Raw genomic sequence first — 16,503 nt, forward strand, 5'->3', positions numbered from 1 at the left:
CAAACTAAATGCTACACGTAAAATCTCACTCTTACATCTCAGTTTCAAGGATGTTGACGGACCGTTCCTGCAAGTGGAGATGGGGACGCCCCCTTCTGGGCTCCTCTGACCACCCATCAGGCTGGCCACGGAAAGTCTGCCATTTTGAAAAGGCTACCCAGGAGCAACTGGAAAGCACTGACCCGTGATGGCGACTGTGGAGGAATGAAGACAGCAGCTTGAGTCCTTAAAACTGAGATTAGATTTAGGTGTAATATTTAGATACAGATTTAAGAGTTAGATGTAGTTGAAACACTTATAGAGGTGAAACAATGGGATGTAACATTAAAGCGTTGTGTCTCAAATGTAATGAATATTTGCTAAATCTGTGAAAAGGGCAGGTGGCGCTCCATGACGTGTCAGATCTAGGGCTTATGTCAAGCTGGATCGTCTCTCCATTCACTCCCATGCATATTTTTTAACTTGGGTCCCATGAGGTGGAAGCAGATGGGCGGGACTTGGACTCCCTGTGACTCCCAATGTTCTGGGTTTGGTCCAGAGTCCTGGTGAAGGTGAGGCCACGTGTTTTGGATGGAGAGGCCGGGGAAAGGGTCAGGTAGTGTCTGGCCCAGCTGGATGGATGGTGAAGGTCCTGAGGTCAGCGACGATAGAGCAGCTGTCCCCCTCCTCATCACACAGAGGGTCCAGCAGATCGGAGAATCAGCTGCTTCTCAACGAGGACCAGGGATAAAGAAGATGGGCAGAGCAGCAAGGTGAGCTGCTGTCTGCTGCTTCCTGCTAATCCCTAAATCTTCCATAATCTGGATGAGAGATTGGAGAGCATGTTGCCGGTCTTAGAACAACAGCGTCTAAGTTGGGACCTGGAGGATTGTTGAGATGAGGGCGGGGGGGCGGGAGGGCTTAACCAACGGGATTCCCATCGCCCGGAGGAGTCGACCGACAAGAGGCGGCTGGAGAGATCGGAGCTCTGCAGGCTGAGCACAACCTGAGCGTGGAGCGGAACGCGAAGGCCTCTCAGGTCCAGGTAACAAGCGCCCACCTGATGGTGGACCGCGACTGTCTTTCACGATGATGAGCGCCATCCTCTCGGCTTTCCTTGTGCTTCAGATGTCCGCAGTAGTCCAGAGGGCAGCCTCGCTGGTGTGACCCCGGAGTCCCGGACCCCGACCCCGAGCCCGGCACGTGCCTGTCCCAAGACTTGGAGATGCTCCTGAATGACTCGGACTCGGAGAGCATCCTATCGGACGACTCTGTGTTCCCCGACTGTGAGCGGAGTGAGCTGTACTCAGACCCGCCCGCCACTCTGTACGAGGCCTGCGCCAGGAACGACCCGGACGCCGTGAGCAGGATGCTGGAGAGAGGCGTCACCAGAGAGGAGGCCATGGAGCTGGACGTCAACGGCCGAGTAGGAAGCCAGCGAGGCCCGAGCGGCTCGAGTCACCCAGTCACAGCTGCTTGTCCTCTGCAGAACGGATTCATGCTGGCGGTCAGCAGAGGCTTCGTGGACGTGGTGACCCGGCTGCACGCGTGTCCACACCTGGACATCAATCACCAGGACAAGGACGGAAACACAGCGCTGATGATCGCAGCTCAGGCAGGTGCGTGAGCCGCTGTCCCCGAGCCGCCGCTCTGTGCCTGACCCGCGCACGTGCGTGTTTGCCTTCAGGCTTCGTCACCATCCTCAACTACACACTCAACTACTACTCTGGAGTGGACACCGAGGTCCGGGACCCGCGAGGCTTCACCGCCCTGATCAAGGCGGGCCTGCAGGGTCGGGAGGACTGTGTGGCGGCTCTCCTCATGCACGGTGAGCCTGCGGCCGTGGGCGGAGTCAGGTCGACGGGCGGAGTCAGGTGGCGTCTCTGCAGGGTGTGTGTCAGCGACATCTGAGCTCATCTGAAGTCCTGACGTCATCCAGCCTCCGGAGCCATGAGAAGAGCTGAAGTGTCGCGCAGCACTTGAACCACACGGTGGAGACAATTCCCCGGAGCGTCAGCTCCATCGGTGCTTCCCTCAGTAGATGTTGCGTGTCGACACTGAGGCACTGTGCATCATCTGTTCTGCTCCCATAACATATACACTAGTTATATACAGTATGTACAACACAACCGAGGAGGAGATTGTGCAGAAGGATACACCTGACTTGATGTCTTGTGAGGTGGGCGCTGACCGACACATTCATGACTCTCCCCCTCGCTGCTGCAGGTGCCGACATGAACGCGATGGACCTGGTCCAGAGGAGAGGCCTGAAGGAGTGGGTCGTAAGAACCGGAAGATTCGAGACCCTCAACAGAATTCGGCAGCTGCAGGCCCGTCCCGTGGCCGAGCAGTTCTGTGACACCTATGTTCCGGAGTGGCCTGAGCTCACGCATCTGACCGCGAAGGCCACCATGCCCAGAACGACCAGCCAAAAGCTGCGGCAACGTTTAAAAGACAGCCTGACCTTCAGGTTCCCCCATGACCCTGAAACCAACGGCGTCATGGACCACATGGTTCGGATGACCACGGGCTTCCACAGCCCGCTGATCGCCACCGGCTGTCGCCCGCTGTGTCCCAGCAGCCCCCCGGCGCTCGGCAGGCGGCGCCTCGCCGTTCCTGAACTCGTGGAAAAACACAGCAGGAAGGAGCTGGAGCACAGCCTTGTGTCCCACACCGCCGACAGCTCCTTCACCTCTGCCTCTCCCACGTCCATGTCGTCCACCTCGGCGTCCCTGACCTCCTGCTGCCAGGAGCCGGAGCGCCAGGAGAGCGCGGCGCTGCCACGCTTCATGCCCCGCAGCATGACTCACCGGAATAGCATCTTCCCCTCTGGTTGTATCCCCAAAATAGAAGTGACTAAATCAGGGGAGCCCACGCCAAAGAAGGAGAAGAAGAAGAAACGAGACACGGGGTACCTGGAGCCCCCCGTCTGGAAGTACAAGGAGGCCAAGGAGAAGAAGAAGAAGGAGAAGGAGAAAGAGCTGGACAAGGAGACCAACAGGTCCAAACGCCCACAGAGCCAGAAATGAAAGTCACTGTGAGTCAGACTCAAGCAGGCAGGCAGGCGCCCGGGGCGGTGATGTCATCACCAGCGCAGGCGCGAGCGACCGTCGCTCAGACGCCGGTCCAGCAGGGGGTGCAATCTGTTCTCCACAGCTGAGAGAGAAGCTCCTGAAGAACGCAGCCACGCAGCTGCAGAACCTGGGAGCCTGGATCGCTGCTGACTCAGAATGCTGTGCGGCTCTCAGGCAGGTGGCGCTCATGAGACCACATTATCCATCAAGACTGAAGCTCCACTCGCTGGGGCTGAGGTCAGAGCGTCTTAAGGGAACTATAAATACTCGCTCCGGAGCAATGAGGAAGCGCAACTCTTCCCCAACTGTAATCTTTTAATCCAATGGACACTCTCCGTCAGATAAGTCCGAGTGTCATCTTCATCATCGTCATCTTCATCACGAGGACAGCGCACTCTCCTCGTCGATGTGTTTTCGAGTGGACTCGTCATGACTCGTGTCATGCTGGGCAGTCACTTCCTGTTCGCTTGAGGAACTTGAGGTCATTTCGTGCTGTCAGCAGGTTTGACAGTCAAACTGCCATTCTGATGGGAAGGTGGTGAAGAAAGGGCTGCCGCCATGAGAGCACAAGTTGCTGTGAGAAACAGCTGGCCAGTTCTCCGGTTCTGGGAAGAGAGCCTCCCTCTGAGATAAGTGGAGGGAGGAGGGCGAAGGTGTGAGGACAGAGGAGAGAGGCTGCAGCTGTGCTGTCAGCGTCTGAGCGCCGGCTCCATCTCCACTCTGTGGCTGTGGACAGTGTCAATAAATCTGTACAGGGTCCCACACTCTTTGTCTGGTTTGCACTTCCTTCTTGCAGCAGCTCTCTTGCTCCAGGATGGTTCCCACAGGCCGCTGCCCTCTGGGGCCCGGGGTCCCAGGGAGTGCCTGTCGCTCACCACCACCTCTGCATGTACAAGCATCTGCTGCCATAGCTCCCCCTCAGTGCCGGGGGGTGGAGCTCCGTCATCTGTCGGACACTCTGAGGAGAGCGACTTGTTTTGGTCTTCTTCAGCGGATTTCCTGGCGTGTCCGATGCAGGCTTCCTGCCCACGCTGGCGCAGGAATGTGCCAGGCTCCCAGACTGAGGCTCTCGCCCTCATCCCCAACTACAATGGCACTGGGAGGAGGGTGGGGGGGGGAGAGGAAAATGACAAGTTCTGAACAGGAAGAGCGCTCTGAGAACACATTCCTGCCGCAGCTGGGTCGGGCCGGGACAATACAGGGTGGGACCAAACTCCAGCGCAGTCAGGAGCTGCTATCTGGCCCTGGGATCAGGAGCTCCAGCAGCAGAACGCAACACTCTCGGCTGCGCCACTGGATCTACTTCTCGGAGCGGAAGCATCCGAGACTGACTCGGAGATGAGAGCGAGTCCTCGCCACATCTGGAACCTCCCGCTCTCCGAACTTTCTCTCAACTTGGAGCGGAAACGCCAGAGTTGTCCTCGGGAACAGCGCCGCGAACCTTTCCACGGCTCTCACGCGCGGGACTTGTGAGCCGCGAGCGTCGAGGCAGCCGCGAGGAGACATGGAGCAGGGCGCCAGCGCGCGCCTCTAAAGACTCAGGTAAGGCAGCTCGCGGTCGGTGTGGACGCTGGTTGTCAGAGGAGGTCATCGTGCGTGTCAGGACCAGCACCTGGGAGCACGTGCGCAGGTCACGCTGGGCTGGCTCCCAACTGGAGGCAGCAGAGTGAGTTCAGGTCCGGACTGGGGGGTTGAAGCCCAGCCCCAGTCAAACACTGAGGCAGGTGACAGAGGAGGCTCCCTCTCCATCTGAGCCATCCTCCCCAGGTAGACAGGCCACAGGAGGGGCCACCACAGTCGAGCCATCTGGTCACGTGACCACAGCCAGGGGGCCTGAGGCACGTGAAGCGCTGAGTCGGACGGCTGGAGAGACATTGGTCCAGTTGAGCCGCCCCACCTGGATGCTGCGGTCAGCACGCTGGCTGATGGGCCGCCAACATGGCGCGCACGGCAGAGACCCGGGGAGTAGCCCAGCGGCCCGGAGGAACCATCCGCATCATTTCAGTCGCTATTGTTTGTCATTCTGTGATTGATTTCTTTGTCACTCCTTATTGTCAAAGGAGAGGAACGGATTCAGCTGCATCCACGCAGCGCGTTAGCAAGCAGGAGCGTGAATGCTGAGGCGTCTGTCTGCTGCCCCAGACCTGGCGCTGGGTCGGGTGAGAGCCACAAGCGTGGTGCTCCGTCTGACTGCCTCGGGGCCAGTCGGAACATCCGAGGTCTGTGGCTCTGGGCTGTGCCTCAAGGTTTCTTGAGGCTGGTGTTGGGAGAAGATACTGCAGCTTGAGCGAGAAGAGCGCCGCCTGGTGGTTGTAGCCTTCAGTCATGGGCAGCACACTGCTGCAACTGAACCTTTTCTTTCTTCAGAAGCACAGCGGACGGACGTGGACCTGCTTCTCAAGGTCAGCATCTGAGAAGTGCTGGGAGAGTAAAGGCTGCACTGGAGCGTGTGGCCCAAGCGTCCGCTGCAGTCATTCTGATGGAATGAGAGATGGACCTCCTGGCTCTGAGCTGCGCAGATGAGAGGAAGAGATGACAATGGGTCTCCCCTCGGGCACGGCGGGCGCAGCCGTGGACAGGAAGTCAGCTGGAGTCTGAAGTGGGACCCGCCTGCGATGGCGGACGTGATAGCAGCTTCGGCCCACCTCAGCGTCGGAGAAAGGAGTTCCGACAAGAGGCTCGCTGGGCGGAGTTTCTGCGGCGAGAAGCACGGACGAAGGCTGCGAGTGTGGCGCAGGAAGTCCTCGCTCGGCTGGAACGCAGCTTGTGGTTTGTGCAAGACGCAGACGTAGCGTTGTTTTCGCTGCAACACTGGAGCGGGACGCCACTGGCTCCAGCAACTCTGGTTTCCTCTCCAAACACATGCATATGGCAGGGGTTCTGCGTCTTGCTCACTGGTTGATGGTTGAACTCCACCAGACAACATCAGAGAAATGAGCCCCTAAACAATGAGTCCAGCAGAACCAGCGGGCGGGGCCACTCAAAGGCAGGAAGCCCAGTCGTCAATATTTACACGAGGCGCCAGCCAGTTAGCCAGGAGCCCGCGGGGCCTCCAGCCGCACTAAGACAAACACGGCAGGAGCCACAGACGGGCCGGACCCTCCGCTTCCTCTGACTCGCAGAGCTGAAGACCCAACAAAAGGTTCATAGCAACGTCAGTGCTGTTGAAGCTGGTCTGATCAGGGGCTGAGCGATGAGGGGAGGGGCTCGGGTGTCTGGCACATGCGACGGGAAATGCCGAAAGATTCCGATGATGATAAATCCTTGTGCAGAGAAACAGATTTGTGGCTGAGTGCAGGAATAACCCGTCTGGCGTGCTCCACAGAGATGGGCTCCTCTGCTCGGCTGACACTGGTGCTCGTGCTTTTGGGGGTCACCGCCTGTGGTGCAGGTAAAGCTGCTGTTCACATCTGGGGCGTGAGACGGCTCCGCCTCAGGTTCACCTGCTCTCTCTCTGGTCTGTCTTCCAGCCCCCAGCCCCGAGGACCAGGGCGAGCTGCTCTGCACTTGCCAGAATGAAAAGGGCACCTGCGTGAACGGCACGTGCCGGGGCCACTACTGCTTTTACACCTGGGTGAGGGGACGGGAGGAGAGGGGCTGCTTCCTCTTGGACCACTACAGGGAGCAGTGCTACACGTCCTTCGAGCGCTTCTTCGTCTCCTGCTGCAAACAAGAGCTGTGCAACACCCACATCACTCCTCCACCAAACATCAGTCAGTTGCTCTCTCTCCTGTCCCTTTTTCTTCCGCACCACTTCCCAACACTGTCCTCACGTGGTTGGCCTCTCTGCTGCCCTCATCTGGCCAAATGGAAGGCACGACATCATAGAGCAGGGTTCTTCACCCTCTCTCTGGCCACGGCGCCTTGGTTGACAGCACCACAGGAGCCTGGGCCAAAGCTCACTGGTGCTTCAAGTCCTGTAGAAACTCCCTGTTGACTGGTGAAACACTGCAGCTACTGACACTGGCTTGTTCTGTTGCCAGGCTGTTTGCACAAACACATGGCAGAAGATGTCTTTGTTTCCCATGTGTCCAGAAAGAGGCGGCAATATGGCTCAATAGATCATGCTTCATTGATGTGTTGACTGACTTGAAATCACTGTTTGGATGGGATCACTTCTCTTTTGCATGATGTGACTGTAGTTTCCAGACAAATCCTTGGCTTCTCTGCCTGAACTTGCTTCATAACAACAGTGATTCTTCCTCTCTTCACATGTATTTGGTGGTGCGTTTAGTTGTTCAGAGCCACCTTTTAAAGCCCAGAGCCAACGTTGACAGTCCATGAGCATCAGTACAGTTGAGTGGAAGTCAGACAGGTCAGGTTAGCCGTTAGCTCTGTTAGCTCTGTTAGCTCTGTGCTGCAGACAGTCTTTGGCCTGGTGGCGGCTCCCTCCCTCCCTGGTTCTGTGGTGAAAGAGTGCGGTCCACTCAGTGTGGTCCATGGGATCATCTCCTCAACACCTTCTCACTGTCATGACTTCATGGCATCATATCGCCGCCTCTGTCTCCGGACACATGAGGTGACGCTGGGTCATTTCCCCACTAGTGTTCCACACCACACCCCGGTTGGAAAGCGCTGCCTTCGAGAGAGAGCCACATAACTTCTCATGTTCTGGCCATCTTGACCGTGGTCGTAGCAGTAAACGGGTGGTCGACTGTGTGTCCAGATGGAGTGGCCACCACGCCCACCCCTGAAGCGACTCGGTCCGGGCTATGGATCTCCCTGTCCCTGATGCTGGTGGTCCTGGCAGCCGGCGTCTGTGCCGTGATGCTGCTCCTGCAGAGCAGAGACCCTCGCTGTCGACTGCGAGACGTCGAACACCGTGACCTCACCGTGCCCAAGGTCACGCATGGAGACGACCCCACCTATGGAGTAAGACCTGCCCCATCGATGACCGACGTAGGGCTTCAAGTCTGAGTCAGGGTCTCTCTTTCTCTCTCCAGGACATCTTTGATGAGTTCTGCACGTCAGGAAGTGGGACAGGACTTCCATACCTGGTCCAGAGAACCATGGCCAGACAAATCTCTCTGGTGGAGTGCGTCGGTCAGTCTGTGAGATGCCGTCCTCGGCGGAGCCCGCGTGTGATAGTGAGGCTGTGTGGCAGGTAAAGGGCGGTACGGAGAGGTGTGGAGGGGCACCTGGATGGGCGAGAGCGTGGCAGTCAAGATCTTCTCCTCACGGGACGAGCAGTCCTGGTTCAGAGAGACGGAGATCTACAACACCGTCCAGCTGCGACACGACAACATCCTGGGTAAATCGGTGTCTCTGACAAGGAGCCGCCACAGGAGAGCGGTCAGCGCCAGCCAGTGTGCTCTGTGTTCCAGGCTTCATCGCCTCTGACATGACGTCCAAGAACTCCAGCACGCAGCTGTGGCTGGTCACTCACTTCCACGAGCTGGGCTCGCTCTACGACGTCCTGCAGTTCACCAGCCTGGAGCCGGAGAGCTGCCTGAGGATGTGTCTGTCGGTGGCCTGCGGCCTGGTCCACCTCCACACCGAGATCGTCAGCTCGCAGGGCAAACCGGCCATCGCTCACCGGGACCTGAAGAGCCGCAACATCCTGGTGAAGCGGAACGGGCAGTGCTGCATCGCCGACCTGGGTGAGGGCCGCCACCGCGACGCGCCACCTTCAGAAACCAGCCAGTGTGGCCGACTCGGGCTTCCTCGCAGGTCTGGCGGTGATGCACTCTCAGTCCGGCGACTACCTGGACGTGGGCAACAACCCGCGCGTGGGTACCAAGCGCTACATGGCTCCGGAGGTTCTGGACGAGACGCTGCGCATGGACGTCTTTGACTCCTACAAGCAGACCGACATCTGGGCTCTGGGTCTGGTGTTCTGGGAAATTTCCCGCAGGACCAGCGTCAATGGTAACTCCCACACCCCCCGCCCCCCACCATTTCCTGCTTCAAAACACATCAGTCATGTTCTGGCCGGCCCGGTTCTGATAAGGCCGGTGAACAAGGCAGTTGGGCCGGCGTGTCTCTCATCGCTGCCATGTGAGTGGAGCGCCGGCCCGGCCCGACTTCTGTCTGCTGACTGGAAGGTCTGTCATTGTAAACAGTCTTATCTGGTGTCAGCACTTGCTCGTACAGAGGCCAGACACGCACGCACGCACTCTCACGCCAGCTCCTACATGACGTCACCAGCAGAGGGCAGCATACATGACGCATACTGGCGCCGTCGCGCCCTGCAGCAAACTCTGTCACCGTCGGCTCCCCGACACAACAGCAGCGGTGACTGGGATTTCTGGCGACACAGAAACTGGGAGCCGCCTGCGACATGACGGTTTCGCTCGTGTTTGTGTCCCAGGTATCGTGGAGGAGTACCGGCCTCCCTTCTTTGATCTGGTCCCATCGGACCCCAGCTTTGAGGAGATGAAGAAGGTGGTTTGTGTGGACCAGCATCGGCCCAGTTTGCACAATCGCTTCCACTCGCACCCGGTGAGTGGAGTGGGCCAGCACTGACCTGCGGACTTCTCCTGACCGGCTCCTGTTCCCGTGCAGATCCTGTCGGCCATCGTGAAGATCATGAAGGAGTGTTGGTTCCACAGCCCAATTGCTCGGCTCACGGCCCTGCGTGTGAGGAAGACGCTCTCCAAACTGGACCACGAGAGCGACGTCGGCAGCGAGAAGCTGAAGCGAGACATCTGAAGAAGGAGAAGAAGACAGGCATCTGCACCGTTGTTCAATGGAATCACCGAGGCGCTTCTCAATGCAGATCCAAACCTTGGAAGTCCTGTCTGGACGCCTGGCCACAGCTCCATCACCACGGTGCACTCGCTCGCGTTACTGGCCCGGTATTTGCTCCGTCAGCGAGCCCTTCCTTCTCGTGTGCTCTGGTGTCTGACACCCAACGCTTGGCTGTGTGCGTCATTGATCAGCGCGTCCAACACGTTAGCCGTGCATGTAGTTTAGTCCAGCAATGGCCATTGTGCCTTTTGTTTTGCACCTGTATATCTGATGTAACGTTTCACACACGCCACAATAACTGTCACCGCTTGGCATTCAATAGATACATACATCTGTACATGTTCAATTAAAGATCATATTTTTCAAATGACTGGGCTTCTTGAACCGTGCTGTGGACGTTGACTGAGCATGTGCCAGTGGTTGGGAGGTCACGTCGTGCCACACATATACAGCAGAACACCACATGTGTCAAGCAGCTGGTTGGCCAAGCACAGCATCTACTTCCTGGACTGGCGAGGACTGCGTCGTGATTGGCTGGCTATCACTGCCCTATTTGCTTCCAGGGCTCAGGCTTATGACGTCATTTCCTGTCCTGTACGCACATTGGTATTTCAAGACGTCATTTACTGAGTATATACTCATATTCACTGAGACCTCGTAGGCAAGATAGAAAACTGCATGCAAATTGCACAGAAAGATCCAATTACTTCATCTGAAATCTTGTTAAAATATCCGAATTGTTGAATACAAGTCAAATGTAGTGATATATATATATATATATATATTATATTAGTACTTTAGTCATTCAAATTCTGCTTCTCTTGATGAAATACCAGTGTGTAGTGAGGCGTGGCGTAATGACGTTGCTCATTTGATTCTAATTTATGTGTCAAGCAGCTGCACCCATGTGCGCATGTGGACAGTAAATGACGTCTTGAAATACCAATGTGCGCATGCGGACAGGAAATGACGTCATAAGCCTGAGCCCTGGAAGCAAAACGGGATGAAGAAGCAAATAGGGCAGTGACGCTGGCGTTTGCTCAGTCCTCACTAGACCAGGAAGTGGCCAGCAGTTGATCTCATTCAGTGAAGCACATTATCATCATTGTCTCTGTGTGTGGGACGGAAGAGAGGAGCAGTCACCTGCCCGTGTCAGCAGGAAGTTGAACACGTGCTCAGCCGAGAACCCGCGTGACACATGTCGTGTTTTGTTGGTGTCAATGTGTCGGAGGAAGATGGCGACTGTCAGACACCTTCCAGAAGCGCCCGCGCGCGCCCGCACACGAGCGAGCTGCAGCCCAACATTCGGCAGTGAAGGCCACTCCGATGACACGCGCGGCACCAGGTCCAGACCCGGGCCTGCTCTCCTCCACCAGGTCGCGACCTGGCGGAGACGCTGCGGTTGTAAACAACCGCGCGCGCGCGCGCACACACACACGCCCCCTCTTCGTTGCCCACGCCCCTTTAAACGCGCGCCCCCGCGTGCGGCTGGTTGGGCGGTCAGAGCGAGGAGGTGTTCGGTCAGCGGCGCGCGGAGCTCGTTCGGCCCTCAGGAGATGTGAGCGCAGACGACATGGACCCGCGGCTCGTCTCCCCGGCCCTGCTGGGCCTGCTGGGCCTCTTGGCCGTCGCCACCGGTGAGTGTGTCCGGACCGTCGGCGGTGCCCCGGGAGCGCTGACCTCGGAGCCACGCGAGCCGCTCTTTGTCTTCCGCGCCCCCTTGACTGCGGTTTACTGGCGTCGGGAGGGCGCGAACCGAAACAACACCAGCACCAACCCGGCGGAGGTGTCCGCGCCTGCAGCTAGCCGCGGGAGCGAAGCGAGTGAGCGGTTCCAGAGTGCGTTCAACTATTGAGCCGCTCGCCGGTGCGGGACGTGGTGCGTGCGTCATGCTCCGGACGGAGCGACTTCGGTGCTGTGTCCCGCAGTTCCACGTTGGAGCGTCGCAGACTGGGGTCAGAGTTCAAGTCTGCGGCCATTGTGATGGACGTGTGCCGTGTCTGGGTCTGGACGGCCCGGGCCCAGGTGTTCACCATGGACTGGACCACTTTCTGCTGCCGCTCGCTGCAGCTTGTTGTGAGTGGGTTCGATTCCCGGGGGTCAGCGGGAGCGCCCCCTCCTCCCAGGACCCCTGGCTCCGGCACTGCAGTGAGACCACTGTGGTTCCGGGCTCACAGTGTGGTGTGAGTGAAGGGGCTGGGGGGAGGGCAGGAAGGGAGCCCCGAGGTTGTCTCACTGTGTGGTGGCTTGTCGCGGGCCGCCACTGGAACCAGTCAAACCAGTCCTGAACGGGGGAGCGTTCCCTCATGCTGTCGGGGTGTGTCTGCCTTACCTCACCTGGACCCCCCCCCGCCCCCCCGGCGGGTCAGGGGGCGAGTCCGGTGGGTCAGCGTGATTCAGCTCGGGAGGCGTCTGCAAAACATGAACAAATGGACGCCCGTTTCTCCACCGGCTGCCGGATCACGAGCGTGACAAAAATGGCCGCCGCTCGGTGCCCAGCACTGTGTTCTGTTTGGACCGATCAAGAACGCCAGTTGTTCAGAGCAGCTGGTTGAGGAGTGGTGAGTCTCTGGTGCCAGTTGCTCAGCAGTGAGCTGGACACCTGTGGGTCACACCTCCACGCCGCCGCTGCTGCTGCCGCTGCGGCGACATGTTGGGACCGGCCCGCCTCGCGTGACGACGGAGGCTCCAGAGACCTGCTGAAGTTTGTTTACCAGCTACAGCGCTCCAGTCCTTGAACTGACCCCTGCGAGGGCAGCAGGCCCAAATTACCCCGCAGACACTGCAGCCTCTGAGTGACCTGCTGCTTCCAGAGGGATTAGCGCCTCCACACACACACGCTGGCGGTCCTCGCTGACTGGTGTCAGGGTGTTTCTCATGAAGGCCACGGAGCGCTCACGAGTGCTGGCAGCAGCCGCTGCCAAACACACACTGGTGTTGTCGGCGATTGACTGCGCTGTTGGGTGACGGGGTCCAGTTTCGGGGAAGTCCCCTCTTCAAACCGGAGCTGCGCTCACGGGACGGCGGGTCAGCTGACGGTTCCTCTGAAGCCGACCTCCTGGCTGCAGCGGGGTCAGCGGACACACAGGAAGTGATGTGGCCCCCAGGGAGCGCTGCGGAGTGGAGCTCCTCCTCACAATGGCATCAGAAATCGGAGTCAGACACGGGTCATGACTCCCCTCCCCGACCATTGATTGGCATGCGTGTGTGTTCACTCTCACTGTCTGCTGGCGTCTGCTTGGCTCAGTGGGCTCTGGTTTCAGCCCCGCCGTGAGTCGTGTTGCTCTGCAGCGCACGCACACACACACACGTGCAGAGGAGTGAGAGAACACACACACAGGTCTGGCGCATAAAAACAAGAGGCGTGTGTGTGTGTGCGCGCGGGCGTGCGGCCTGGGTCAGACAGAGTGTGTGCGTGCGCAACACTCCAGCGTCTTCAGCGCCTGCTGCCCTTCTCCAGGCCGTGGCTCCTTCCTGGTGAAGGTGAGCCTGAAGCTGGTGCCAATGCTTTCTTCATGGCTTCCTGCCTCTGTCTGTGTTTCCTGTCCCGACTCGACCCCAATGACGCCCCCTCCTGCCCCCCCAGACCCCCAAAGTTGAAGTCTAGACTGGGTTTTACTGACGGTCACATCTGCTCACTTGGGCCAGAGCCTCTCGCTGCTGGGGGTTGGTGAGCCCCCCTCCCCCCAGCGTCTGGTCGGGAGCTCCCCCCTCCCCCCAGCGTCGCTCCAGCAGTCCTCCCCCTCCCCCGGCTCTTTGTTTGTGCGGGACCGTTCCAATCCTTCCTCTGGTCGTCTTAATCTGCGCACAAAGGGCCAGTTGTTCCTCCTGCTCCGGCTCAGCCCGCCGGTGAGCCACCAACCTGGCCGAGCTGCGGCCCAAAGTTCCCGCCAGAGCCGAACTATGACAGGGAGCAGGTGTGAGGAAGAGGTCTCAGGACGTTGTTTTGGGTTGAAGGTGTACTTGATATGACTGTATATCTGTAGATGTATAGTATTTGTACTTGATCACTTTTGATTTTGATAAATGTTTAAAGAAGAATAAACATATTAATGTAAAAAAAAAAACGGAGAACAGGGGCGACCCGTCGGGCCGGTCAGTGGCAGCTTCACTGGATCCTGATCCTGCGCGCCGAGGTCAGCCAGGACCTGCTTCTGACTCCGTCCAGCTCGCCGGCCTGACTTCAGGGAAGGGTGTGGCCAAGTCCTGCGGCGCCGGGCTCCAGGCGCCGGGCTCCAGTTTCAGTCCCGCCGGCCCGTCTGCAGTGAGCGCTCTGGTGTCAGCGCCCCTGAACAGCCTCGGCTCTTCCGGAGATGAGCGGCGCTCACCTGTGGTCTGCTGGTTCCCTCCGCAGCCCTTCACTGCAACTGCACCAACTGTGAGAAGACCGGCTACGAGTGCGAGACCGACGGCGCCTGCATGGCCACCACCTACATGATGGACGGCAAGGAGCAGCACGTGCGCATCTGCATCAGCCAGGACAGCCTGGTGCCGCCGGGGCAGCCCATCTACTGCCTGAGCGCCGACGGCCTGCACAACACGCACTGCTGCTACCAGGACTACTGCAACAGCATCGACCTCAAGGCCCCCGGTGAGCTGCCCCGGCCCCAGCCGGGCCCCGGCGCCACCCTCATGAAGGGAACCTGACTTTGTGTTTGCAGTGCCGACCAGAGAAGGGGCGGGGCCAGAGTCGGCGAGCTCTTGGGGGCCCGTGGAGCTGGTGGCGGTCATCGCCGGGCCGGTCTTCCTGCTGTGTGTGCTGCTGATGGTGGCCATCTTCCTGTTCCAGTACCACCAGAGGGCGTACGGTCATCGGCAGAGGCTGGACGTGGAGGACCCGTCCTGCGAGCACCTGTACCTGGCCAAGGACAAGACCCTGCAGGACCTCATCTACGACATGTCCACCTCGGGCTCGGGCTCAGGTGAGTCCAGTGGGTCCACCCCGCACGTCCGACCACGGACCCGGAGTCCCATGCTGCCGTCCGCTGCCCCCCGCAGGTCTGCCTCTGTTCGTGCAGAGGACGGTGGCGAGGACCATCGTGCTGCAGGAGATCATCGGCAAGGGCCGCTTTGGCGAGGTGTGGCGGGGGAAGTGGCGGGGCGGCGACGTGGCCGTCAAGATCTTCTCGTCCAGGGAGGAGCGCTCGTGGTTCCGCGAGGCCGAGATCTACCAGACCATCATGCTGCGCCACGAAAACATCCTGGGCTTCATCGCGGCGGACAACAAAGGTGAGCGCCTGCCGCACTCCGCCTCCCCCACCCGGAGCCTCACCTCACCTCGCGTTGCCGGCTCCAGACAACGGCACGTGGACTCAGCTGTGGCTGGTGTCGGACTACCACGAGCTGGGCTCGCTCTTCGACTACCTGAACCGCTACTCCGTCACCATCGAGGGGATGATCAAGCTGGCCCTGTCCGCAGCCAGCGGTCTGGCTCACCTGCACATGGAGATCCTCGGCACTCAGGGTGAGCCGCCCCGCCCCGCCCCCAGGTCCACGGCGTGCTGACGTGACCCCGCCTCCGCAGGGAAACCGGGAATCGCGCACCGCGACCTCAAGTCCAAGAACATCCTGGTCAAGAAGAACGGCATGTGCGCCATCGCCGACCTGGGCCTGGCGGTGCGACACGAGTCCATCACAGACACCATCGACATCGCGCCCAACCAGCGAGTCGGCACCAAGAGGTGGGAGTGCCGCCGCCGCCGGCGGTGGCCGGCGAGCCTGTCGTGACGGAGTGGCTGTCTCACCCAGGTACATGGCTCCGGAGGTTCTGGACGAAAGCATCAACATGAACCACTTCGACTCCTTCAAGTGTGCCGACATCTACGCGCTGGGCCTGGTGTACTGGGAGGTGGCCCGCCGCTGCAGCACGGGAGGTACCGCCGCCGCCGCCGCCGCCCGTCCCGCCGCCGCCGCCGCGCTCACCTGCGCTGTGTTGCAGGGATCCACGAGGACTACCAGCTGCCTTACTATGACCTGGTGCCCTCTGACCCGTCCATCGAGGAGATGAGGAAGGTGGTGTGCGACCAGAAGCTCCGGCCCAACATCCCCAACTGGTGGCAGAGCTACGAGGTGAGTCTCTCTCTCCGTCTGTGTGTCTCTGTGGCTGACCGCGCCTCGCCCTCAGTCTCTGCGTGTGATGGGGAAGATCATGAGAGAGTGCTGGTTCTCCAACGGCGCCGCTCGGCTGACGGCGCTGAGGATCAAGAAGACCTTGTCCCAGCTCAGCGTGGAGGAGGACGTGAAGATGTGACCCGGCCCCTCCAGCTCCCGACAGGCCTACCTCACCTCCAGCCAAACTACTGACCCCCCCGCCCCCACACAATGTTTTTAAACGGACCCTGAACAGAAGCGCACCAGGAGCGCATGCTGACGCCAGTCGCAAAGCCCGGACGGGATTTTGCTGTGGTTGATCCTGGGACAAACACTGTGAGCTGCTGCTGAGCGACGGCCCGAGGCTCTGCACTCCGTGGGACTCGGTGACTGGCTGGGCTCAGGATTGACGCCTGCTGCAAATGCTTTTGTGAACTTGTCGGCGCCTCGGTTGCACTTCCATGTCACTGGCGCCCTGGGGGCCGGTCCCGTGACCTGCCACTTCTCTGCTGTGTTGACCGCTGCTGCTGCTGCGTCTCCACATGTTTGTACATAGACAATAAAGTCTTTTGTTTTTCTTAGTGCGGGCGTGGATTCTGCAGGTGAGGGTGGAGGTCACTGGGTGGGTCAGAGAGCGGGAGGAGCCGGTCGGCTGGTTCCAGGTGTGCAG

General features: G+C 59.4%; 3 protein-coding genes across 4 annotated transcripts; all 3 read left to right on the forward strand.

The window, feature by feature from the left end:
• The first annotated feature begins 891 nt into the window (after positions 1-891).
• On the forward strand, positions 892-3,817 carry ankrd33aa (ankyrin repeat domain 33Aa). 2 transcript variants are annotated; one of them, XM_053850566.1, is made up of 5 exons: positions 892-1,024; positions 1,108-1,405; positions 1,469-1,598; positions 1,667-1,807; positions 2,206-3,817. In XM_053850566.1, exons 2-5 carry the CDS (start codon positions 1,205-1,207, stop codon positions 3,006-3,008), a joined length of 1,275 nt encoding a protein of 424 aa, XP_053706541.1. In that variant the 5' UTR covers positions 892-1,024; positions 1,108-1,204; the 3' UTR covers positions 3,009-3,817. The 2 variants fall into 2 exon arrangements, with proteins under 2 accessions (XP_053706541.1, XP_053706542.1); XM_053850567.1 differs by having other exon boundaries at positions 926-1,405.
• A 434-nt stretch (positions 3,818-4,251) lies between these two features.
• acvrl1 (activin A receptor like type 1) lies at positions 4,252-10,110 on the forward strand. The gene is made up of 10 exons (XM_053850555.1): positions 4,252-4,595; positions 6,379-6,444; positions 6,524-6,766; positions 7,720-7,925; positions 7,997-8,096; positions 8,158-8,304; positions 8,378-8,653; positions 8,724-8,921; positions 9,364-9,494; positions 9,558-10,110. The coding sequence occupies exons 2-10, from the start codon at positions 6,381-6,383 to the stop codon at positions 9,702-9,704; spliced, it is 1,512 nt and encodes a 503-aa protein (XP_053706530.1). The 5' UTR covers positions 4,252-4,595; positions 6,379-6,380; the 3' UTR covers positions 9,705-10,110.
• A 763-nt stretch (positions 10,111-10,873) lies between these two features.
• On the forward strand, positions 10,874-16,414 carry acvr1ba (activin A receptor type 1Ba). The gene is made up of 9 exons (XM_053850561.1): positions 10,874-11,380; positions 14,098-14,334; positions 14,405-14,665; positions 14,742-14,972; positions 15,040-15,207; positions 15,268-15,424; positions 15,492-15,616; positions 15,682-15,812; positions 15,868-16,414. Exons 1-9 carry the CDS (start codon positions 11,317-11,319, stop codon positions 15,991-15,993), a joined length of 1,500 nt encoding a protein of 499 aa, XP_053706536.1. The 5' UTR covers positions 10,874-11,316; the 3' UTR covers positions 15,994-16,414.
• The last annotated feature ends 89 nt before the right edge of the window (positions 16,415-16,503 follow it).

Source organism: Synchiropus splendidus, chromosome 18 (genome assembly GCF_027744825.2).
Source record: "Synchiropus splendidus isolate RoL2022-P1 chromosome 18, RoL_Sspl_1.0, whole genome shotgun sequence".
Taxonomy (NCBI): Eukaryota; Metazoa; Chordata; class Actinopteri; order Syngnathiformes; family Callionymidae; genus Synchiropus; species Synchiropus splendidus.